At 41.0% G+C, this 25,021-nt stretch overlaps 1 protein-coding gene across 1 annotated transcript; it reads left to right on the forward strand.

The window, feature by feature from the left end:
* Positions 1-21,548: 21,548 nt before the first annotated feature.
* LOC147885816 (cytochrome P450 71AU50-like) lies at positions 21,549-23,856 on the forward strand. The gene is made up of 2 exons (XM_087396742.1): positions 21,549-22,688; positions 22,995-23,856. Exons 1-2 carry the CDS (start codon positions 21,765-21,767, stop codon positions 23,625-23,627), a joined length of 1,557 nt encoding a protein of 518 aa, XP_087252868.1. The 5' UTR covers positions 21,549-21,764; the 3' UTR covers positions 23,628-23,856.
* Positions 23,857-25,021: the final 1,165 nt, after the last annotated feature.

Genomic DNA, 25,021 nt, shown 5'->3' on the forward strand with positions numbered 1-25,021 from the left:
CGATCGCAACCATATCCACGGGATTTGGCTCTTCTCCCCACTCACATGTCACTTGATTGGCTACAACTGGCTCTACGTGGACGACATTTTTGCATGGAACGCATCGATTCAAAGAGAGACATATGATTGTGGAGTCATGGCTAACTTCACACAAGATAGCCAAGCAAGTGCTTCGGATACCAATCTTCTCTCCTCACAGTGGGATTATTGTGGAACCATATGCGAAATCTATGACGTTTATTTCAGACGATTTAGTATTTTCATTCTTGATGTAAAATGGTTTAGAACTATTTACAATGGTCCCCATGCGATAGTGAGAAAAGATAGTAGCGGTTTCTTTGTAATAGACTCCACCAAACATTGGACCGATGAAAGTGATACTTTGGTTCTTCCCGAGCACTGTGAGCAGGTGCATACTAATGATTTAATTAATCGAAGCTTTCGTCTTTAAAGATCCATTGATACATGTACTTGAGCATAATTTCATATATATAATTGACAACATCTGGCACCCATCTTCAATATAGGTGGTTTTTCATCCGGATCGTTCTGATCCAAGATGGTGGTACATGATCCAAGTTGCACCACGAAGTAAGCAAATTTTCGAAGATAGAGATGTGGATATGGAGATGCCACTACCAATGCCGGATCCAATTGATCCCGATGAATCTAGCAAAGAAGATGAAGATCACAATATGAGCCAAGAGGAAGATGCCCATAATGACATCGCACAGGAGAAAGATGGAGATCACAATATTGAGGAAGAAGACAACGATCATCAAGAATCGCCACACTTTATTGAAGAAAATGATCTAGTACTTTTAGGTGAACGTACAATGCTAGAGTATGATGATGAGATAGGAGATCAACTCAGTATAGAGTTGGAGATAGACTTGTTTGGCACTTAGACTTGGCTCAAGATGAAACAGTTGATGTAAATGCTCTTCATTGAATTTTTTCATCTCAAACTTGGACATGAATATATGAGCTTCAAAGGCTTGATGTACATGCTCTCATATTTTTATTCTCTCAAAAGATCAAACATGTATGAAATATTAAAATTTTTTTGTAAAAAACCTCTCTAAAAAATGTCGCTATAAAATAGTATCTCAGTGTCGCTATATAGCGGCTTTTGAAATCATTGCTATATAGTGACGTTTGCCTAAAGTCTCTATATAGCGACATTTTACGGGATGCGCTTTTCATATCGATGATTAGCGCCCTGTGCGCGCTAAACATCGGTACGTAAACGTCACAATAGGATCCGTGTGTAGTAGTGACAACAGATGGAATAATACAACTTGTATGGCCACAAGTCTCAACGTTCACCATGTCAGCTAATGTGTATAGCTTCTTATACTCAAAGGTCTAGGAAATATTTTTGAGAAGATATCCTTCTTACCAACACCTACTATGATAGAAAAAATTTGTCAATTCATAGCATCATATGAAAGTAGAGATTTGGAGAAGGATAAGTATGTCACAGTAACGTATAATGAAAAGCCCTTATAGATCTAACTCAGTAAACATCATGTAGTCGTGATAATCCATCAAGGAGAGAATGAATCAAATGGAGTACTTTGGCACAAAATAATTTGTCCCTCTCTACCATTTTGCTTGTGATCACATCGTCTAGCTTACCTTCTGCCTATGCCCTCAACATCCCTTCAATTCATTATCCAAATGGTTCTACTCACACTTGAGGAACAACTCTACCCAATCCTCCTTAGCCTCCAAGGATTGCGACTTCAATTTTCTCAAGGCCTTCTTGTGAGCTTCTTGCAGTCCTTTGAAATGTTGTCTGCCATTACTCAATTAATGATTCTCTATGGAAATGCACCATTTGTCATTATATCTGATAGGAATTTGCCAAGGTGCAAGTTTATATGGAAGCATTGAGCATCATGTAGTCATGCTAATCCATTGAGGAGAGCATGGATCAAATGATGCATGTTGGTGCAAAAGAAGTTGATCCTCTCTAGCATTTTTCTTGATTGCATCCTTTAGCCTTCCATCTGCTTGTGTCCTCTCTGCATGTCCCTTCAATGCACTTTCTAGATACCACCTGAACAAACCTTCATCCAATGGATGTGCTTGGGAAATTTGAAGAACTATATCACCATGGAAGAATAGTGTGATGGTCCATATGGGATCCCCTCACATCATTGAAATCGTTCAAAAAAAGCACAAGGTGCTCTACATACATGGTCACTACCACTCTTTGTGTCTTGCATTTGTAAGCCCCAATGTTGCCCTCATAGTACTTTGCTAGCACAGCATCTATGCTGCAATAAGTTAGTACCCACCTATCAAGAAGGCTCGAGGGATTGTGCCATATGTTCCAAAACCAAAATTTCATTGATATAGATCTCTTTCTCTATGATTAATGCAATAAAATTCACATTCCCTATGTGACTATCCTATTGTTGTTGTGATGTCTTCCCGAGGGGGCCACTATGTAAAAACCCCCTATAGCACATGCGATCAAGGGGTATTTAAAAAACCCCCTACTTAGGGATTTTTATAACCTATATACATCCCTTCTATAAATTTCAAGATGATTAAAGTATACTTTATGTATGAGAATGTTCACTTTTTGAATTAAAAAACCCCTTACATATGTATATTTCTTGTAATTCCATAAAAATATAAAAGCCTTTCCATTGATCGCAGGTGCTATCTTACATATTTCTTATTGACCCCCTAGGGTGTGTCTTCAATTCACTTCATTTCAATGATCCTTCAAGATTGTGTTGTCTCCTTTCTATATAGTATTGCTTAGCTCACTCCTCGACCCTCTCAAACTTTTTGCTGACATCTTCTCCCAACTCTTATCAATTAAAATTTTCTTATCAAATCGTATGACTCTGCTCTTATGTGATGCCCATATTGAATTCCATAACTAAGGATTACATATTTATGTAATCACACAACTTTTTGTGTGATTTGCTTTTTGTATTATAGCTTGGAGGAGAGAAAGAGATGGAGACCATAATACAAAGAACAAACATGCTGAAAAATTCTAAGGTAAAGATTTTACATGACATAAGACAATGCTTAAACAGGATGCTTGATTGGCCAGCACACAATGCATTGGGAGTCAAATGCATTTCCTTAGATCTTGAAGCCAAAATGTGTATGTAAGGTTTAAGGAGAGGAGCACTAAAGGACTATCACTTGCCATGATCTTAGTGAAACAAAGATGGAAGAATGGGATAGATTATGGGCTAAGAAAGAAGGTAGCATCCTTTGATAGGACAAGAAGAACCACAAGATTGAGAACTAGGAGAAGAGATCATCCTTGGGATATCTAATCCCAAAGTAACAAGTTGAGTAGTCAAAGGAGAAAGGCATTGCCGTTTTGAGAGCTAAGGTGCTTGGAGGTACTTTACAAACTTGCAAGCAACGAGGTAAACACATAGGAAATGTGACTTTTGGAACATATTTCATGGAGCAAGAGATCCTTTGGGGAGATTAGATTGGGTTTGGAACCTATGAGGCCATGTACAAGATCCATCTAATAGGTTTCTCGATTTTCAATCAACGGAGGTGGTAAATGGAAAGCAATACTGGGGTAGTGTAGACAAGAAGCACAAGAGAGGCGGTAATGCAAATAGTGCATTCAATTGTCATGAGGGTTATAAAGGCAACCACACAAGATCCCATGTGGACTAAAACACCATTAAATGGTGGAAGCATGTCCCAAATTTTCCTCGAGTTGCCATATAATGAAGGGTCCTTTAGGTGGTAGGTGGTAAGCTGGCTTGTACTTGAAGGGAGGAGTAGTGTGGAGGGTGCATAGGTAGAAGGAAGAATTGAGGATGCAATCAATGAATTCGGAGATGTGCAGTAAAGATAAATTTTTTGGTATGAATTTCTACCATCTGATCCATGCTCTCATACAAGTACTAGCATAATGCATCTGGCACAATGGTTCCACACTAGCTTGCACCCTCGCAACATCTTGCTCAATTTTACTCCAAGTTATGGTGTAGTCCATGTTGGAATCATTGATTGGGGCATGACACAAGATATCACATAGGAGAATAAAAAGGCCTTTAGAAAATGAAGCGGTTGCACGATGAAAGTTCAATGGATTGGCAATGATGGATTGTGCAATGCACACACACACACACACACACACACACACACACACAATACACATACAAATATCCAAACATTTTTAAAATTATAAGATTTATCAATTTGTAATTCAGAACATAGGTTCTAGAGGTGGTAATGATTTCCAACAATCTTAAATCAATAAATGATCACTGTATTATTTGTGAGTTCTGTTCATATATCTAACAATGCGTCATGGCTAAGTGCATTGCTAAAACACTGAGGATCAGCAAAAGTACATATTATTAATCTCCAATCTTTGGGAGAGAAAGATTGACCTCGGCCATCATGTCTCTATTATCTCTAGAGTATGTTGGGGAAAACAATTCTTACAAGTTATGTTTGTCTCATCCCTGTATCTAACTTTGAAATTATCAAGTCTAAAATAATAGTCTTGGGGAGGGCTTGATGTTGCCAATTGTATTTCTTCTCTGATAAAGCACATGGTCCAGTCCTCTTGCATTTTCAACATTAGATCTTGATGTGTTGTCGAGAAATGAAGATCTCGACAATTGGGTTGTGAGTCCCATCATGCAAATCATCATCCATGCATCCCATTGCAAGTTTTTCCATCCAAACCTTCGATATGTGAAAGACGTGCAAACATTTTTCCTTCCAATGAAATACTAGCAAAAATTAAAATCTATCAATAATAGTATCCCATAATTTTTTCCTTTCTAATACAAACAAGAATTGTTAGGTACACTTATCAAATTGTCACATTTGAAATTTTCAATCGACATTGTACCAAGTCTTCACTATGGCATGTTCTTATTATCCATCCATTGTCGAATAATTCACACAACCAGTCAAGTTCTAAGCTCTTGAAAGTATATGTTATCTTTGTTTTCCTCAATTGTTTACAATTAGTAAAGAAATCAACAAAGCATGGGAATGGAAGTTGCATGTACATGCAGAAGAAAATTTTTATGTTTTTGAACAAATTGGTATATCCCATACTCTTCAAGATGCATGCTTCAAATGCAATATAGAACTTGTAATGCTTTAACATTATCATTCTAGATCTTTATTCCTTTTTTTTTTGGGTCTTATGTTCAAGATTATAATGTGTACTACAACTTCAAGACAAAGTTTATCGAATTTCGTTGAGCAATGCATAAAATTTTGCATTAGGCAAGATACTTAGATATACCAAAAATTCTCTTAACCTCATAAAAAATGGCTACACCCAAGCAAACATTGACCCGCAAATGTAAGTATAGTTCTAGTTAGGGATAGATGGATGGGATGAAGACAAGGAGGCATGAAATAGTTAGGCCAGGCCTGCCAAAGATTAATGTGAAGCACCAATGACATTTTTGTAGGTAGTTTGGGAAAAATGTGGAATTTTCCCTAGATTTGGGAAGCCTCTATTATAGAGAAGTCCACATGGCATAATCTCCTTGATGGATTATGTATTCCCTTACAAAGCCTCGAATATTTTAATAACTTTCTAAAGGCCCCTTTTTGAGTCCAAATGTTTTGTAATGAAATATGATCCTATTGTGGATCAACATCAAATATCCAGCTTCATTAATAAGCTTGGATCTAAAATGTTCAATCACACTCCTTGTCTTGCTCATGGGGATCACATGTGGGGTAGTGATCTCCTCTCATTGGCTCAATGTGAGCCTATTCCCAATCATCATATGACTCGGTGCTCCATCTTGCTCATGAGATAGAGTCTTGGTGAGGATATTGGAAATGCTCTCTACTATTGGGTAGTATGCCAACTCTATCAACTTATCCTCAATCAACTCCCTAATGAATTGGTAATGAACCTCAATGTGTTTCATCTTGTGTGGAACATTGGTTCCTTTGTGATTGCAATGCAACTATAGTTGTATATGGATCTCCACTATTTCAACATCACTTTGGAAGACCTTCATATCTTCTAAGATCTAGACAAGCGTAAAGACTCACATCTCACCATGCAAGCTAGGTCGTATTCTACCTTTTTTTAGCATAGAGCTACTGTGGGATTCTTCTTGTTAATTCAAGACATGGCCTCAAAACCTTTTGCATGAAGGACCATTTTGTGTATGGCCGTGTCTTTAGCCCAATCCGAGTCACAACACCCTTAAAAGTCCATGCTATTTGAGTTAGTCTCCTTAGTGAAAATGCAAACCAATAGAACCACCCAGACAAGAAAGCAATGTTGGGCCAAGTATTGGCCAAATACAATAGACTCATAACCAATCACGTTCACATCGAGTCCTAAAGGGGGGGGTGACACTAAGTAATATGTAAGATAGCATGTGCAATCAACAAAAGGTGTTTTATAATTTTGTGGAGTTACATAAAATATACATACATAAGGGGCTTTTTAATTCAAAACGCAAATATTTCCATAGGTAAGGGATACTTTAATCATCATAAAATTTATAGAAGAGGTGCACATAGGTTATAAAAATCTATAAGCATGGGTTATTTTTTGTACCCCTTGATCGCTCACACTATATCAATTTTTTACATAGTTATCCCATGGGGTACCAAGTCAGATGACATTTTCCATGCTCAATTTGGCTCATATCTCTATTGGAGTGCTTGTTAGCAAGTAATTCTCCATTTGGGATCTGTTCAATGTCTACAATAGTATTTCTTTGTGAATGAACATCCTATCTTACTCCTACCAAGTTTTGATATTAAAAAGATAGTAGAGAAGGATGAGGTCAATTATGTCAATGTCCATCTTCAGTAGTGTCTTCACCTCTTCAATTTTCTCTTTGTGATTCCTCATTATGATTAGATCATCAATGTATAGGATCACCGTTAGCTTCTTGTCTCCCTTTGAATGGAGGTACAAATTTGCATCTAATGCACTCTAGTTTGGGCCAATTCTTCCAAATGAATGGTTGATTTATTGGTACCACACTGGTGGGGCCTATTTCAATCTATAGAATGCCCTCCAAACTTTGCACACCTTGTCACCTTAGATTAAAAATATTGGTGGCTTTTCCACATAAACCCCTCCTTGAGGTCCCTATTCAAGAAGGCTGACTTGATATCTATCTAGAAGATGGACCATTTTGAATGGGCTACAATGCAATTTCACCGTTTGGATCATCTTCATTTATGCAATGAAAGTGAAGGTCTCATCATACTAGAAGGCTGTTTTAGTAATTTTGGGACAATTCCAAGTCCCAATGTTATAGAAGATTTGCTATTATTTTCATGCCATGCTCAAACTTGAGTTCGAGAACTAGTGTATACTTTTCAATTAAGAGGATAAAGATAGAGGGAGACACAACAACACAAAGCAACTATAGACGCGCTTGGTAGACGCGCAAAATAGCGGGCGCGTCTATAGGCGTTGCTCTAGTAGAGAAATTACGGGCGCATCTATTAGCGCGGCTAAATGCTCGTCTATTTGCGCATCAACCACCGCGTTTATTTGCACGTTAGACCTGAGAAAATACGGGCCCGTCTAACATCCCGTCTATTAGCGCGTCTATTTGCGCGTGTATTTGCACGTTTATTTGCGCGTTTACACTGAGAATCAGATGCGCATTTAGACGCGTTGTTAGACGCGCTCCAGAGAATACAGAAAGTGAGATTTTGGTGTACATCATTGCTTTCCAAACATTGCCCATGATTACCAAAGCACATAATTTTTTGCAAGCCCACATATACAAGAATTAAGGGAAATGAGGAGAATGAGACAATATGTAAAATAGTTTTGCCAATATCAATTGTGGGGCTACGGCTCAATGAGATCAACCCTTGCCAAACTATCTACTTCAAAATCCAAACAAGTGTTTAGATCTACAAATACATTCAACCCACTACTACTTGTGCCACTCATGTGCTCATCGAAATCAAGATCTCCAATGGTAGGCTCGTCCTCACGGGTAATGCCGGCCTCAATATCTATATCTCCTATCTCATGATCATCCTCCTCTCTTGTATCACGGTCATCATCACGTCCATGGGCATGATCATCCTCCATATGCTCCATATTAGTAAATGTACTATACATCACTTTGGAACGTGGCATAATAGGTATGACATGCCACCACCTATTATTATCCACCATTGGTTGATAGACAACCTAATTCAAACACAAATACAATCATGTTACTTTTCTTGCATCAAATATTTAAAAGCGAGTATTTTTATGTGTGTGCACAGTACTTGTTCACCTCCTATTCACATTGTTGCGGTAGTATTAGTGTGTCCTTCCTACTTTGCCAAAACTTTGTGGAGTCAATAGTTACAAAGCCACTTGCATGGCATTTGATTGTTGCATTAGGGCCTCTTTCCACCACTTCCTTAAACCACTTTACATCCAAAACATACACAAAGAAGCGTCGAAAGTCAAGCATAATGATATCTTGGATTATGCCACAATAATCATCCATGACTCCATTGGCTCCCTCAAAGCTAGCAATGACGCCGCAATCTTGTGTGTTTCTCTTATCATCAATCCGTTGTGTTCGAAAATGCTTGCCCTCACACCATATAGCATTGAACATAGTGCACTACACATGGAAAAAATCAATTAAATAAGCAATCTAAATTATAAAAACCTCCTAACTTATGCATAACATTCTATATACCGACCTTGCTCATGCATCCCCTAGCATACTCCCATTCTTCCATTGTGATATGCATCCCCTCGTCTTTCTCTGCTTTCTCCATTTCATCAAGTAGCCAATCCACATGAATATCCTTTGGAAGTGCTCTTAGACGCTGAGGGTATGGCACACGAGATCCGTGGTGTGTACGAAAGAGGGCCCTTTCTTCTTGTCTTCTTGCCTTTGCATCCTCGTATCTTGTCACCCATCTTTTCATCACATCACTATTAAGCACGCAAAAGAGATTGATACTATTACGCAACTCTGTGTCTATTACTTTGTTGCGTCCTCTTCCTTGAGGCACAATAGAGGTCATCCTTAGGTCTTCATCATCTCTCCATAGTCGTGGGAGAGAGCTATCCACATCAACAAGAAACTCAGAAATATATACAAGTGACTCTTGTACCAACCAACCCTCGGCCATGCTACCTTCGGGTCTTGCATTTTGTCTCACGAAGCCCTTCAAGGTCTTCATGAAGTGCTCGAGGAAGAACAACCATCGTGCATGTATAGTACCGCATATAGCAATCTCATCCACCAAATGCACTATGAGATGTAGTTGGCTTGTGAGAATAGAACGTGGAAATGTCTCCTCCACTAAACAAACCGCCTCCACTGACATAACTCGAGCATTCTCAAGCGTGGTGGGATCTATTTCCTTTGAGCTCACATACCTCACAAGCTCGCCCATCTTGTAAATACAATCTTTCACGTCCTTGGATGCACTACGTGAAGTGCTAGTAGGTAGTATGAACTGAACCCGCGAGGAGGTGGTTGATTAGTTGCTTATAGCTATTCACTCAAAAATTTGAAAGGAAAAAGATATTATGCACATAAAATACTTACTTGGAGCATCTTGTGCCAATCATGAGATTTCAAGCCATATAATTGCTCTACACCTCTTTTCTTGCTCTTTGTAAAGGCTCCCTTCAAACACCTCATGCATCCAGTGGGAGTACGAATTGTACTAATAGCACGCTTCACCGTCGCCATCTCTAGCTTTGATAACATCCACGGTGCACGAGGTAAAAAAACACGCCCATTTGGTCTCTCTTGAGGCCAAGCTTCACGCATCCTCCCTGTGGTACGTAGATCCTCCCTTATGCCTGCCGAATCTCGTGTCCCATTCAAATGCTCCCAAATGGTAGATGCCACATTCTTGAAGATATGCATGGGATCGAGCAGGTGATTGATCTTGAGGTGGGACCAATATGGTAAACGATAAAAGATGGAGTATCTAAACAAAATAAAGTGTTAGCATGCAATCTTCACTTTCAACCAATATAGCTAATCTTTACTTCCAGCCAATAGTTACAAATACTTACCGGCTCATGCCAAGTGGTGGAGGAGTCGTGGATCCGTCCCAAATTCTCATCCAATCTCCCGCGGTGAGTGATTGTGGGAGGACTTCATTCCAAGGGGCAACATATCTAGGATGATCAGGTGGGAGAAATCGATGGTGATTCTCATAGATGACCTTATTCAATGCGTCTGCCCATGAGGCAACTAGCGAAGGACCACAAACAGGACATGCATGGTAACCCGATGTAGTGAGACCTGAAACAATAGATGCAATTAAGAGTAGAAGGTGGGTTTAGGGTGCCACGTCCTTGCCTATTCATAATTTAAAAATGCAATGCTTACCTGAACACTCGCCATAGCCTGGGAAGTCATGCATCGTCCACATCAAGACTGCTTTGCAGTTGAAGTCTCGTGACGAGGGAGGCCTGCTCACATCATGCACCTCGATACCTCTCCAAAGTATCTCTAGCTCATCAATCAAAGGCTCCAAATAAACATCAGGGTTTTTGACTTTATGTTTCCCTGGAATTAGAAGGGACAGCATGACATGTCCTTTCTTAATAGCCATAGAGGGTGGAAGATTGTAATTTACCAATACCACTGGCCATACACTGTAAGACGTGCTTTTTAGACCAAATGGGTTCACACCGTCCATACCCAATCCAAGTCTCAAGCTCCTAGGTTCTTCCTTGAAGCTTGGCCATGTGTCTTCAATATGCTTCCACGCAGGAGAGTCCGCGGGAGTTCTCCACTTGCCATCGGTTGATCGATGGGAGGAATGCCATGACATGAGCTCTGCAATAGATTTGCACTTGAACATATGTTGGATGCGAGGGATTATGGGAAAATGTCGCAATACCTTACGAGGCACGTCCAAGGTTTTGAGATCTGCTCTATATCTTGCCTCTCCACAAGTAGGACACTCTCTTGCATCCTTATGTAGTCCACGAAACAAAACGCAATCGTTGACACATGCATGGATGCGCTTGTAATCTAATCCTCCAAGAGAGGTCACATGTTGCCTTGCCATATCTCTTGAGGTCAGTAATTTATTCTCCCTTGGAAGCATTTTACACAATAGCCTACACGTGAAGACCATAAATGAGGAAAAGCATTCGAGTAATTGACCCACGCGCATAATTCATCATGTTTGCAAAATCGACTTTAAATTAAAGCTTACTTGAGTAATGCATTCAAACTTGCATTGCTCCATCCATAGATGGTTTGCAAGTTTAGTAACTCAAGGGAGGCACGTAGAACAGAGAATGTGCACCCCTCAAACAGTGGAGTCGATGCTGCGGTAAAAAGATCATCCTGCTCCATGCTATTATCCCTCCCTTGATGGACATATAAATCCCACACCATATCATCAAACACCTCCTCCTCCATGGCTTCATGAGGTAATGGTGGAGGGCTACTATCACCATCACTCCATGCATCCGTAACGGTCCCTCCTAAAGATCCCACCTCATATCGCCGACGCTTCGCCTCCTCACGACGGGCATAGGGTAACATGTGCGGGTGTGGCACTGCATCCTGTATCAAATTAAAACGGGATCATTATAACTCAAACATATGAACACCCATAGGTATCTCAATCAATCTTAACTTACAAATCCTTACCCTGTTTACGGTCACATCCCATTCTCCATACTTTGAGATATGATTGAGCGTAATCCTGCGTGCATGATACATGTTTCCTCGACATCGATCACACAGACATTTGATTTTTTGCTCCAACCACATTTCGCGATGGTGGATACGGAGGGATTCATCCTCACTGGAGCTGCTTGTTGAAGATGGAGACATCCTACAAACAAACAACCCACCAAATTTGCTTTTCTTCAAATGCCTAACTTAAAAAACTCTGTGTCGCGTTTAAATGCCCGTCTATCCTTGCGTTTACTGTCGCGTCTATTTGCGTGTCTAAATGCCCATCTAGCCTGTGTATTTAAACGCGCCTCTAGACGCATTAATAGACGCGCCTATAGACGCGCTTACTCTGTGTATTTTGACGTGACTATAGACGCGCAAATAGACGCGACTATACCCGCAACTTTTAAACCTGCTTTTTGGCGCGCCGCTCGCTTTGCTTTTCTTTTAACTACTTAAACTTCGCAAGCGGCTTTGTTCCTTCATTATTAGCAGTTCTATAGATTCGAAGCTTAAGAGAGAGCCTCCCATACACACACAGTTCCAAGCTTTCACTCAAGACAAAGGGACCATACTTACACAGCTTGCTTCCAAGCCTAAAGAAGAGGAGGAGTACGAACAAGGAGAAGAGGAGGAGAAGAAACAAGTTTGGAAAAGAAAGATCCTTCCATACCTTTTTCCAAGTAAGTCCTTTTGAAGTTGTTCTTGCTTGTTCTTTCCAGTTTTGTACTTTTCGCATCCATGAAACGCAGCATCTAGGTATGAGCGACACGTTCTTTTGTCGGGCGAAACGTCCTTTTCCACTTTTGAGTATTCGCGACTGTCGGAGCGCGTGTATATAGGCGTCTGAGGGCGCGTCTAAACGCGTGTCTACAGGCGCGTCTATTTGCGCGTCTGGCTTGTTACAGACACACACAGACGCGGATATAGACGCTCAAACAGACGATCTCTTAAACGGATGTTTAAATGAATGATTAGACGCGCTTTTAGACGCGTTTTTAGACGGATATGTGGACGGGCTGATAAACGCACTTTTTAACGCACTGTTGGACGGATTTTTTGATGTCTGTTAGACGCGGTTATAGACGCGCTTTTACTTGAACTGTTAAACGCTCTGTTAGACGCGTTTATAGATGCGATGATTAGACGGGTCTATAGACGCGCTCTGACAGAGCCTCTTTTTTTTTTTCCCCCTTTCTTCTCAGCTCCCAAAGTAATAGATTTGTTTATTTTTTTCCAGTTTAACATGTGGGGAGGAAGTGCTTCTAGCTCACCTGATCCGCGTGAATCGATATGGAAGGATTTATATAATATTTTAGGGCACCCTCCTAGTCCTGCGGAGTTATACGGGTACATGACGGGTACCCTTAACACTCCCCAGGAGTCGGCAGTACAGACTCCGAGCCACCCCACACTGCCTGAGATCACCCCAGTGGAGTCCGCACAGCCGTCTTATGCCCTGTCTTATGCCCCTTCCCCCGTACCATCTTATGCCCCTTCCCCCATGCCGTCTTATGTCCCTTCTGCCATCCCGTCTTATGCCCCTTCCCCCATGCCTTCAGGAGGTCCTTCTGCCTCAGCGAGCCGTCGACGTACTCCCCAACCGTCGAGACTCGGTTCTCCGGCTACGAGTGGTCAGCGTAGTCCCGCGCAGTCCCCAGCTACGAGTGGCCAGCGTACGAGCTCCACACGACAGGGTGGCAGGCGTAGTAGTAGGGAGAGCGGTGGCGGATGCATGGCACAGTGCTTTGGGCCATGTGGCGGTGAGGTCGAGGATGATGATTCCGATGATTTGGACGTGCCTCTGGGTGATGGTACGATTTATTATGACATCACCCAGACAGGAGGCATCTTGATGGATGCGCGGGGGAAGGACATAATGGCCTTCATGCGCTCTGTAATTGCTAACAATTACAGAGATTGCTTTATCCACTATAAAGACCACCCAAAGAGGTTGGCTGATGAGACCCTCGCTACTGTTCGCTCTAGGTATCCTAACCCCCCCAATCGCCAGTTCACAGATAAATGGGCCAAGTCAAAGATTGTTACGATACTTAGCAATAAAAGATCTTCCCTTAAGAGGCAGGCACTAGCGGAGCTTGCCAGACTTGAGGCAGGTCAACCTCCAAGGGGCCCGCCCCACACCGCTCAGAAGCGTGAGTGGAAGAAGGCAATGAAGTCAGCGAGGGAGGAGCCCAGTCTGCAGCACGTGGAGGCACGGAGGATCCAGATGGAGGAGTATGGGAGCGTGCATTTTGGAGCAGGGGGCGTGGAATCATGGGAGGCCCAATTTGTAAGTATCGATCTCGAATTATATTGCTTATGTAGTTTATTAGGAGGTTGGTTGTTTCTTTGTACTAATCCCTCCACAAAGTGTATCGCGGTCATGCAGCTTGAGATTGTGGGCAGATACCCTACTCCAGTGGAGACAGCCGTGGAGACAGCCTACCACCGCCACCATCGCAGAGGAGATACATGGAGGCACTTCTATGATGACGGGTTGATTACTGAGGAGCAGTATACCCGAGCGACTGGACATGCCCCCGAGGTATTTGAAAGTAATTAAATAATGCCAAAATTATAAGTAAAGATTTGATTTTTCATACATTGATATATGTTGTCCCTTGTTTACAGGGCGCCCCTGCACAAGACGACGAGGAAGACGAGGAAGGAGGTGCAGAAGGGAGCGCAGAAGGCAGCGCATCAGGGAGCGTGGAAGGCAGCGAGGATTAGTCGTAGAAGTAGTGCTACTATTCTTTTTTGTACTTAAAGCCATTGGCTTGGCTTCGTGCCTCTTGTATATAGACTCCTCTTATTTTTTGTACTTGAAGCCACATGACATGGCTTAGCTTCCTTATTTTTTGTACTTGGAGCCACATGACGTGGCTTAGCTTCGTGCTATATGTATATACAAGCACTTTTTGAGCTTTCAATTTTATTGCGTTTTGGAGTTGTAATATTTTATTTGGAATTGTAATTAAAATGAGCTTGGCTGTAAGAATTGAATTACAGAATGTGGATATGGGATTCTTGTAACTATATAGCATACACAACATACACAGTATTCTGTAAAATTATTTTTTTTTTTTAAAGGCGCGTCTATCAGTGCGTTTACAAGCGCGTTTATATTCGCGTCTGTCTCTTCGATATGCGTTTATACGTGCGTCTATAAATGCGTGTATTTGCGCGTCTATATAAGCGTGTATTTGCGCGTCTATACGCGCGTAAGTCTGATATATAGACGCACTAATAGACGCGGGTCTCCTGACGTGCAAATAGACGCGCAAATAGACGCGCCCGTAAGTCTTTTATTTAGTTCATGAAACGCGTCTGTGCGCGCGTCTATGGGTGCTTTGTCTTGTTGTGAGAGAAATGATAAAATTCATCCCAAAATCAAGGAATTGTCCCAAAATTACTAAAACAGTCTTATAGTCTAGCCTTCCATCTATGTAGACCCCTTGGCCACCAATCTTAGGTTAGGGTGGGTTTACACTTGGAACTAGAATTGGAGGATTGTGCCACTGGGTGTGTTGGCTCACACCACTTTGGTTGTCACCAAACTGCTTATTTATGTCACCAAGCTAGTAGTTGGAGGATATGGAATGGTCCAATTTTGTAATAGTTGGAGGCCTTAATTTACATAGAGTTTTTAAATTAGGTCCAATCATGTCCATGGAGCTCAAGGGGTTCACTATATGTATATCCCCTTTATCACATGCGTTTAAGGCCTAATTTAAAAGTCCCTTATCTGTGAAATTTTCATGAATAAAACACACCCTTTTTCTATTCAATCTGTGAAAATCCCATTTGAATGGTACCCTTTTGTATGTAAAATGTGTGCAGGAAAAGGATTTTGCAAATCCCTTGTATTGAACCCATGTGCTATGCTTACATATTTGTGAATGCTGCCCCTAAGCCATGGAGTGGGCAGCCTTCAAGGGTTGATAAAAATATTTTGTGTCAGTGTCTAGGCATGTCCCTCCTATTGGGCCAACTAGGACAACAAGCCTTCATACCACCCTTTAGAGGATGGTGGGGTAGGTGGTGGTGTGAATCCAACCTTATATCTGTCAATACTCCCATCAGGATTATACTTGACCCCACATGTCCACTTGGTTCCTATGAGTCTCATCAAGCTAGTCTTGAATCATGTTCCTTCCAATGAATTACATCTCCATCTTGATTTCAGATTTCCAATTTGGATTGTCCTTTGCTCGTCCTTTGCCTCTTCATGGGACCTTGGTTCCTCAATCAACTTGACTTGATCCATTAGACCATAGTTCATTGAAGGCATGTTTTGAGCATGTTTTAAGGTCGCTGCAACCTCTATTACCCCTCTAAGTCAGGTGTATTCTTTGAGATATTGGCATTCTTGAAGTCATCCGATTTCCTCACAGAGTAGAATGGTCTTCTCTTCTCTAACATTGGAGTCTCTTTCCTCTCTAGATTTGGATCCGTTGTTGATTCTACATCATGTGATCCCGAATACTACTCTGGTATCGAAATTAGATTCGATTCTACACTATAGTGTAATACCAAGGATACTCCACTATCTGGGAACAAGGGGTGTGGTTCTCTTGAAAGAATGCCAAGTCAGCTAATGACTACCTTTTGTGTCTTTGGATTCTTCATTGTAGTTGATGAAGATACTACACTTCCACTAGTGCATGCCTCAATGGGAAAACAACAAGAGCCGTTGAAAGGGGAAAGGCACACAAGCATAGAGGGGGAAAGGATTTTTGAAAAGAAGAGGTATGATATAGTAATATGAAAAGAAGAGTGGGAAAGGTTTTTTGAAAGAAGAGGTATGATTTTTTAAAAGAAGAGGTATGATATAGTAATATATTTGATATTCATCTAAGCTTTGAAAGACCTGAATTGTCAAAAGCCAGTAGAGGATAGATGAAGTTTTTTGAGAAAAATTTATCAGTCATATTCATCTTCAAGCAATGAAGGACACTTTTGTGGATGGTATGAGTTACTAGATTGCTTCAAATTGAGCTCCACATCTGAATTGAAAATGTAAAATATAAATACTAGAGCTATGCTTGAAATTATCCGCAACAACTGGATAGCAAGGCTAGACGGGAATGCACGCAAAAGGAAAAATGGCATGCTAGTGGGTTTAATGTTAATGAATGCAATCAACTTTGACATAATTTATGGATAGGGCCCCATTGCAAGCAAGTTCATGTGGATTTATTCAAAGAGAATTGGGCATGTATGAATTGTTTATTACATCCATTTTAATGTGATGAATGTCACAAAAAAGCAATATTTTAACACCACTTATAGTAGCTCCATGAGTACGAAATCCTATAGAGTTTAGTAGGTAATATTTAAAATAGCACAAGCATTCAACAAAAGGAGTTTTATTTCTTGTAGAGTTACAAAAAATATACTTACTCAAGGGGTTTAGCTCGCCTTGAGCACACACATGTGCTATATGGGGTTTTTATACAATGGATGCCTTGTGTATGGATTTTGTTTTTTATTTTTTTTAAGTTTCAAGCCTTTAGTTTAGACAAAACTCAGCTAATGTTCTTTTGAATGGAAACTAACATTTTTAATGGTTTAATAATATCATTTACAAAAAAGTTTCCATATATGTATGTCTCATATTCAGATTTGGAATGTGTAGATGAGTTTAGACACCACATTTGTCAAATTCTGTTGAGTAAGGAAGAAGTTATAGATCAAACAAGTTACCTATATGTAAGATGTCCCTAAAGCTCTACACCCTATCATACTTTTCCCCCTTTATCTTGTCATGAAAGTGTGACAAGTGAGCTACAAAACCACAACATTATGAGACATTCAATCTATGGAGGTTTTCAAGAGGAGATGATATTTTTCAACTCTTCTCACTTTAGGAGCCCCCAAAATTTACATGCATCCTACATGGCATCCCACTTTTATCCATTTTTTCCTCATGCAACTAGGGGGATGATGTTTTCATGTATAGAATACGATTGGCCGATAAAAGCCAAATGCACAAAGGAATGGTAGTTTTCTATAACTCCTTATCATGTCCCTAGCCTTTCTATGCTTGTTCTACTCCTATTCACCCTCTCATTGGCTGATATACTTGCATCATTTCCAAATCCATCACAACCTACACATCAAGCTTGGTCCCATGAGTATTAGTCAACCAAGCTAGGTGACCTATTGAAATGGCCATGCACAAGAAGAATTTTGCACGCATCTTGCACAAGGAGTAAAGTCATCCACATGCAATGGTGCATGTGGCATAAATGTGTGGGACATAAATGTTTGATAAGATAGCTACTGATGGATACATAGAATCAATATAATGCATATCAATTGGCATATGTGTTTGACATTTGATACGGTAATCATCATGATTACATCATGATTCCTCCTTTTTCTAAGACCCCAAAATGCAATGGAGTGGGATCAAAGAAACCATGTGGTGATCTCCTAGGCTACATGTGTGGAAATTCTTCCATTTGGCATCACCATCCCCCCAAGAACAATGACTCCTAAAATTTTGCACACTATTGTACATGAAATTAGTAGATGAGATGGAGGAAGACAAAAGACCAAAGGACATAATGAGAGGAAGAAAGGAACAAAAGCACCCAAGTGTAATAGTTTGCTGAAATGTCCCTTTCATCATGAAGCAAATTAAAAACCAGAAATCCATCTTCATCGCTTCAAAAAAATGTGACAATTAGACTACAACACCATGACATTATCAAACATTTTCTCTATTGAAGTTCAAGATGAAACACTCATTCTTCCACTCTTTTCACTTTCGAGGCCGCCATAATTTGTATGCGTCCTATGTGGTGCACCTCTTTTATGGATTTTTTCTATTGTAATCAAGGGCATTGTGTTTTCATGTATAGAATAGTGATCATTGAATATGATTGGGCCACTAAAAACAAATAAATAATGGAATGGTGTTTCAATTATGATCCCCAACTTTTTCTCCTATGCAGCCTCTCATTGGTTGACTTGTTTGTATCCTGTCCAATCCCATCACATGTTCTATGAATAATTAATCAATTGACTTAAGCTACCTAATTGAATAGTTATGCACAAGGAGAATTTGACACGCATCTTGCACAAAGAGATGAATGTCTATCCACACATGTTATGGCACATGTGGCATCAATGTGCGGGGCATTTGTTTGATAAGATAGTTGATGATTTGGCACTAATGGGTGGTTCGTTTGTTTGATAAGATAGCTGATGATGTGGCACCAATGCGTGGGTCTTTTGTTTGACAAGATAGCTACTAATGGATACATAGAGTCACTCCCATGTTTATAAGTCGGGCATATGTGTTTGACACTTTGATAAGGAATTCTTCATATGCATATCAACATTAATTAATTTCTGAGACTTTGTGATGGATCAAAAGAAGCCACGTGGTGATCATATGCTACATGTGCAGAAATCGTTCCATTCAGCATCACTATCCCACCCAAAGAACATTGGCTCCTAAATTTTTGATTTTGACGCATAATGGCTCTGAAAATTTAATAAATGGTAATTGATGCTCAAGTTTTAGAATGATAGTAGTTTGGCATTGACAAAAAAAAATTAATTTGGATTTTTAAATTAAGGTAAGTATTTAAATGTCACACATGTTGCAATGGTGTGAATTAAGGCAAAATTTATGTGAATGTCATGCATGACACATTGGTTTGAATTAAGGTTGAATTGAGGTAAAGATGTGAATGTCACGCATGACACAATGGTTTGAATTAAGGTTGTGAGTGTCACACATGACACGATGGTTTGAATGAAGCCCAAAAGTGGCTAATCTAGTAGAGGCATCAAGAAGTGAGCAATAGCTTATAAAGATCAAGGAGTAATAGCTTATACTGAAACCTTGTGGGAAATCTTTGTATTTGTGTGGAAAGGCCCCCAAGAGGCAACCTTCTACTCTTGTTTCTCTTCTATAAATAAAGATAATTTTTAATCGTGCTTCAGTAAATTTGGTAAAAGCATCATTTTGACCGCTAAATTTTGAGGATCCAAGCATGATGAAAATATATAATTTATTTAAATTGTAAAGTCTCGTCACACATCGAACTATGGAAGCACTATTGTCTTTATGGAGTTAGCTTGGTAGTATCCTCATGGTTAGGAAAGAAAAAGAGAGGTCGATAGGGTATCAGCATTACCTTAATTAAAGGAGTACTACTTTTGAAGTTTGTTTTTCTTTAGAAGCAAAACTCGAGAAATATTTTAATTAGAAATCCTAATATCTAAATAATTACAGTCCCCAATCGAGATTAAAAGTCCCATTCTCATCTCTTTCTCTCTCTCTCTCTCTCTCCCTCTCACACACACACACACACACACACACACACACACACACACACACACACATGCACACGCACACGCACATGCACACACACACACACACACAAGATGCACACATAATGAGCTTAAAGTTGCTTCAATTCATAACTTGCATAAAATGCCAGATTAAGTGCTCTTGAAATACATATAACCTTCAGACAAGGGTTAATAAACAATTTACCTTTTTAGGAACATTTAATTGCTGATTTTATATAGCAAGACCCAAGTGCATCTTACAAGGGGATGGATTATACACTAGGGTGGGAGCCCATGGAGGAAGATAAAGAATAGGACAAATGCCAACGAGGTGTGGTGGTTCACATGACCTCATGGCCATTTCTTATGGAGTAAGCTACCATCCAACGTCACCAACAGTTGATTGGTGTAATGCTGTTCACACAACCTCATGGCCATTTCTTATGTAGTAAGCTACCATCCAACATCACCACTGGGGTTGATTGGTGTAATGGTTGAAGGGGAGCATTTGGGTCGACTGACGTGGGTTGTGGAGCGGTTGATTGGTGTAATGGCTGAAGGGGAACATTTGGGTCGATTGATATGGGTTCGAGAACGACTGAGCATTTGGTATGTGGAAGGCCACAGAGTGTAAAGGTCATCCAATTGGGCCAACTAGGAAGGCAGCCCTTCACCTAGCATTTCTCGGAGGATTTCGACTGAAAAGTGTGAAAAGTGTGTGAAGGGAGAGATGGCCCATGGGGTGAGAGGGAGTGGGGACGATGCTAAATGTGGATAAAGTCAGGTGAAATGTGTCGCATCTTCTCGGGCTGAGTTCGCAGCTTTGCGTGAATGCAGCAAGAATGGGCAGTTGAGAGGGTGAGGTACGCACTACGTGTGCAGAATGGTGTCGCGCGATGCCGAAAGCCAGCCAGTTGCGTGAATCGCGAGATCGCGAGGCCGAATACGTGGGTGAAATTCAGCATGACGAAGCTTAGCTATTATCTCAAAAGATGTGATCATGGCCCCATCGGTCCTGTCAAAAAACCTTACAAATCAATCGTGCAGCGTACAGGACGCAAAGGACCTCACGAAACAGTGTCATAACTGTAGCTGCTACCCCATCAATTCAATTCAATTCAATTCAAAGTTTGTTTTCGCTACGCCATCAATTCAATTCGTCGTTCCCCTAGAAGCAGCCATAGCCTTCGGAATCCTCAACAAAATCCATTGTTAAATGATAAACCCATCATTGGATTCAAATAATTGAAAGCGTGAACCGCAATCTTCGTCGAATTCATTTTTCCAATCATGGTCGAATCCATCTTTCCATATGCAGTTCATCCATTGAACGTTGAAACTTGCGAATTTTGCACCACTAGCTTCGGCTGGCCACGGCGCCATCCTCGGCCGCTCGTCTTAGATTTGATCATCGCCTCCTCCCAGAATCTCTAGCCTGCCTTGGCTGCTTTTGCTTTCTAACCAAAAATCATTCGAGGCAATCAGGAAGCGATCAGCGACTGCCAGATTGCGCACGCTCGTTACGGCAGACATCCGTATCCATGGCCCCTCGTGCTATATCCCCTGTGCTTTCTTGACATCTGTCTTGCTCTCCTCTGGAGTATCTTTCCTTTCCATTGCCCGAGAAGTCCTCCTATCGTGCCTTTGACAAAGCAAACCATTGCCCCAGCTCTTGCTATATATCTTGACAAGCTGGTCGCACTCTCCTTGTCATCTTGGTATCATCCAAATTTTGGTCGTGGGAAAAGATTGCAAGATTGTTTTACTTCCTACGTCCTTCTTTGCATCCTCAGCATGGATCAGATTGATGCTCCCATTTGGGGATTCAAATCCACATTTGTTGCAGGCCTCACGCTTCTTCCTGTTCTCGTGTTCTTGTACCTCTTCACAAAGAGATCCGGTGGCCTCAAGCTGCCACCAAGCCCCTCGGCCTGGCCGATCGTCGGCCACCTACATCTTCTGCAACGACCTCTACATCAGTCCCTCCATAAGCTCTCGCTAACGTACGGACCTTTCTTCTTTCTCCGACTTGGATGCATGCCCACTGTTGTAGTCTCCTCACCCGAATGGGCTAAGATATTCTTACAGACCCATGATCGTGATTTCTCAGACCGCCCACGATTCGAAGCCAGCAAACGCTTGTTCTACGGGAACAAGACTGTTGTCACAATGGAACACGGTCCTCAGTGGAGAGAACTTAGGAAGATGTATACGGTGCAGATTCTAACGGTTAAAAAAATTGAAATGTTTGAGCAGGCTAGAAATCGGGAGGTAGCTATTGCACTCACGCAGCTCATTGATAAGACTCGAGAAGGAGAAACAGTGGTGGAGATGGGCAAATTTGCATGCAACATAATAGGAAATATGATGACTGGCATGTTGTTTAGTGAGCGGTCTTTCGGTTCGCCCAGCTCCGAGGGCAAGTTTTCCAAGTTCAAAGAGATGTTCTTAGAAATGGCCGTCCTCTTTGGAGCTCCGATTCTTGGAGACGTTATTCCTTACTTGGGGTGGTTAGATATTCCAGGATACAAAAAGAGGATGGATATTCTAGCCAAGCAGTTGGACACATTTTTGAAAGAGGTAGTCACCGAAAGGCTCGTGCAAAAGAAAAACAGCAGGAAGGGAAATGACATGCCCAGTGATTTCCTCGACTTGTTGATTAAAATCTACAGCAGCGATGGAGGCATCGATACAGAGACGATCAAGAGCATTCTGCTGGTACGTCGTATCTGTGTGCTTTTCTTACTATAGACAAACTTACATATCTGTGTGCTTTTGACTCTACACAAACTTAAACGTGACAACTCGGTTGGTACGTCGTATGTGTGTGCTTTTTACTCTAGACAAACTTAACCGTGGTAGTCTATACAGATGTCTACAATTCTATGCAGTTTCCTATAAGATGTTATTATCACGTTGTTGTGAAAGCGAATGTGCAAATATTCTCCGCTCTTAAATTTTGTGTCGTGAGCAAAGTTCCACAGTTGTACACTGATTGTGAAACTTCACCGTCATTACCCCCAGGACCTTCTGAGCGCAGGCACAGAAACATCCACTACGACAGTGGAGTGGGCGATGGCAGAGCTGCTCCGGAACCCATCTGCCATGAGGAAGCTCCAAGAGGAGCTGGACAGCATAGTGTTGCAGCAAAGCGGATCGTCAAAGAGCACGAGGATGGTGGAGGACGAGGATTTGCCGAAGCTGAGCTACTTACAGGCAGTGTTGAAGGAGACGCTGAGGTTACATCCACCGCTACCATTGGTGCTGAGGCAGATGTCGAGGAGGGAAGGGAGGGAAGTGGGAGGGTACAAACTACCATGGAAGACAAGGCTAATGGTGAATGTTTGGGCAATGGGGAGGGATGAGGGCATATGGGAGCAAGCACTAGAGTTCAAGCCAGAGAGGTTTGAGGGGAGGGGGGTGGAGGTTAGGGGCCAAGACTTCGAGTTGATCCCCTTTGGCTCTGGCAGGAGGGGGTGCCCTGGGATGAACTTGGGGTTGGCTATGGTGGGATTGGTGCTTGCAAATTTGGTTTACAAGTTCCATTGGAGGTTGCCAGAAGGTGAGACCCCTCTCACCTTAGACATGTCCGAGGTTCCCTCTCGAACTGCCCCTAAGGCCAAGCCCTTGCTTGCCCTTGCCAAACCTAGAGTCTGACCGACCTTCCTTTCTTCCTTCTTCCCTAAACCCTTTCTTTTTCCTTCCTTCCTCCCCTAAACCCTCTCTTTCTCCAGTAAGGTTATGATGTCAAGTTTCAACTACCAAACCAATATCCTCCTAAACCCTTTCTTTCTCCTTTCTTCCTCCCATGAACCCTCTCTTTCTCCCCAAAACCCTCTTGTATGCTCTATGAAATTTCAAGGACAATGTGTATCTCTGTAATGTAATGAGCCTATGAAATGTTATTTCAAGACTACATAGTTCGTTCTCAAAATTTCCAATATGCCATACAATATTATAAAGTCTCAAGAATGCATTTAAACATAGGGAAGTGAAGGAGATGAGCATTCAACCAAAGGGTACCATCAGTACAAGCATTTTGCTTCATTTACTATAGTTATGTCGATAAAATCTACATAGATTTTTTTTTTTTTTTTTGTAAAAGTGTCAACATAACTGCATCTGTAGATATAAATGTTTTGTCAGTAAAACCGTTGATATAACTGGCTATATATTACTATATTGATGCTTATATTGACACTATTACATGAAAATTTGAGACTTTCAAAGAAGGGTTCAAGTTTTGGCCACATGGTCAAATCTTCACCTTTACTTGAAACTGGGACTTGGGAGATTCCCAAATTCTCCAATATAGTGTTGTATTGACTAATTGTTCTTGAGATTTATCTTCTTGGAGAAATTAGGAGTTATTTACATGCACCCTAGAACTCTCACAATTTCTCACTGCTCACTTTTTCTCATGTACAACATGCTTACATGGAGAAGACCACAGAAGTGGAACAAATGAGATTGCAAGTTGCATTTATTGAATAGATGATTCATCAAAGCGGAAGCATTTCATTCTTTCCATGACCACAAAAGTTGCATAAAGAGATGTGCGTACTCATCATTGCCAACAATTGCACTGCTTGCAGTATGCCCTTATTTGAGGATGATGACATGCTAAATCTTTTGATTTTGCCTGCAAACACCCATACCACTTGTTCTTCTTCGCACATGCATGTATTTCTCAAGACCATTGCCTCAATAGTAAGTGCAGCCAGGAGATTCCTCGTTCTACAAAAAACATGTTGTCTAGAAGACAAGGGAGTTATATCCTAAAGATTCCCAAGAGAAGTGAGATCAACATCAAAGATGGTTTTAATATTGGTTTCCACAAAATTGGTTTGACATTAATGCTATCATAATCAGGTATTGAATAATGGTGGATATTATGTGTATTGGTATAAAGTGGTATCTATCCCTATTAATGCTAGAGAGCTACCCTTCAATATGTTGTGGAGTCTATAAAGTGGTGTCTATCCCTATTAAACTTGGGAGAACTACATTTCAATATGGTGGACATTGTGTAGAGGCATAAAGTGGTGTCT

Source organism: Dipteris shenzhenensis, chromosome 25, assembly GCF_047967505.1.
Source record: "Dipteris shenzhenensis isolate YYH24624 ecotype China chromosome 25, Dip_SZ_1.0, whole genome shotgun sequence".
In the NCBI taxonomy this organism is placed as follows: Eukaryota; Viridiplantae; Streptophyta; class Polypodiopsida; order Gleicheniales; family Dipteridaceae; genus Dipteris; species Dipteris shenzhenensis.

What these genes read in the sequence shown, in the direction of transcription:
- LOC147885816 (XM_087396742.1), top strand. Translation starts at nt 21,765, where the DNA reads ATGGATCAGATTGATGCTCCCATTTGGGGATTCAAATCCACATTTGTT. An exon ending in CGATCAAGAGCATTCTGCTG is followed by an intron (nt 22,689 to 22,994) that starts GTACGTCGTATC and finishes CATTACCCCCAG; the next exon opens with GACCTTCTGAGCGCAGGCAC.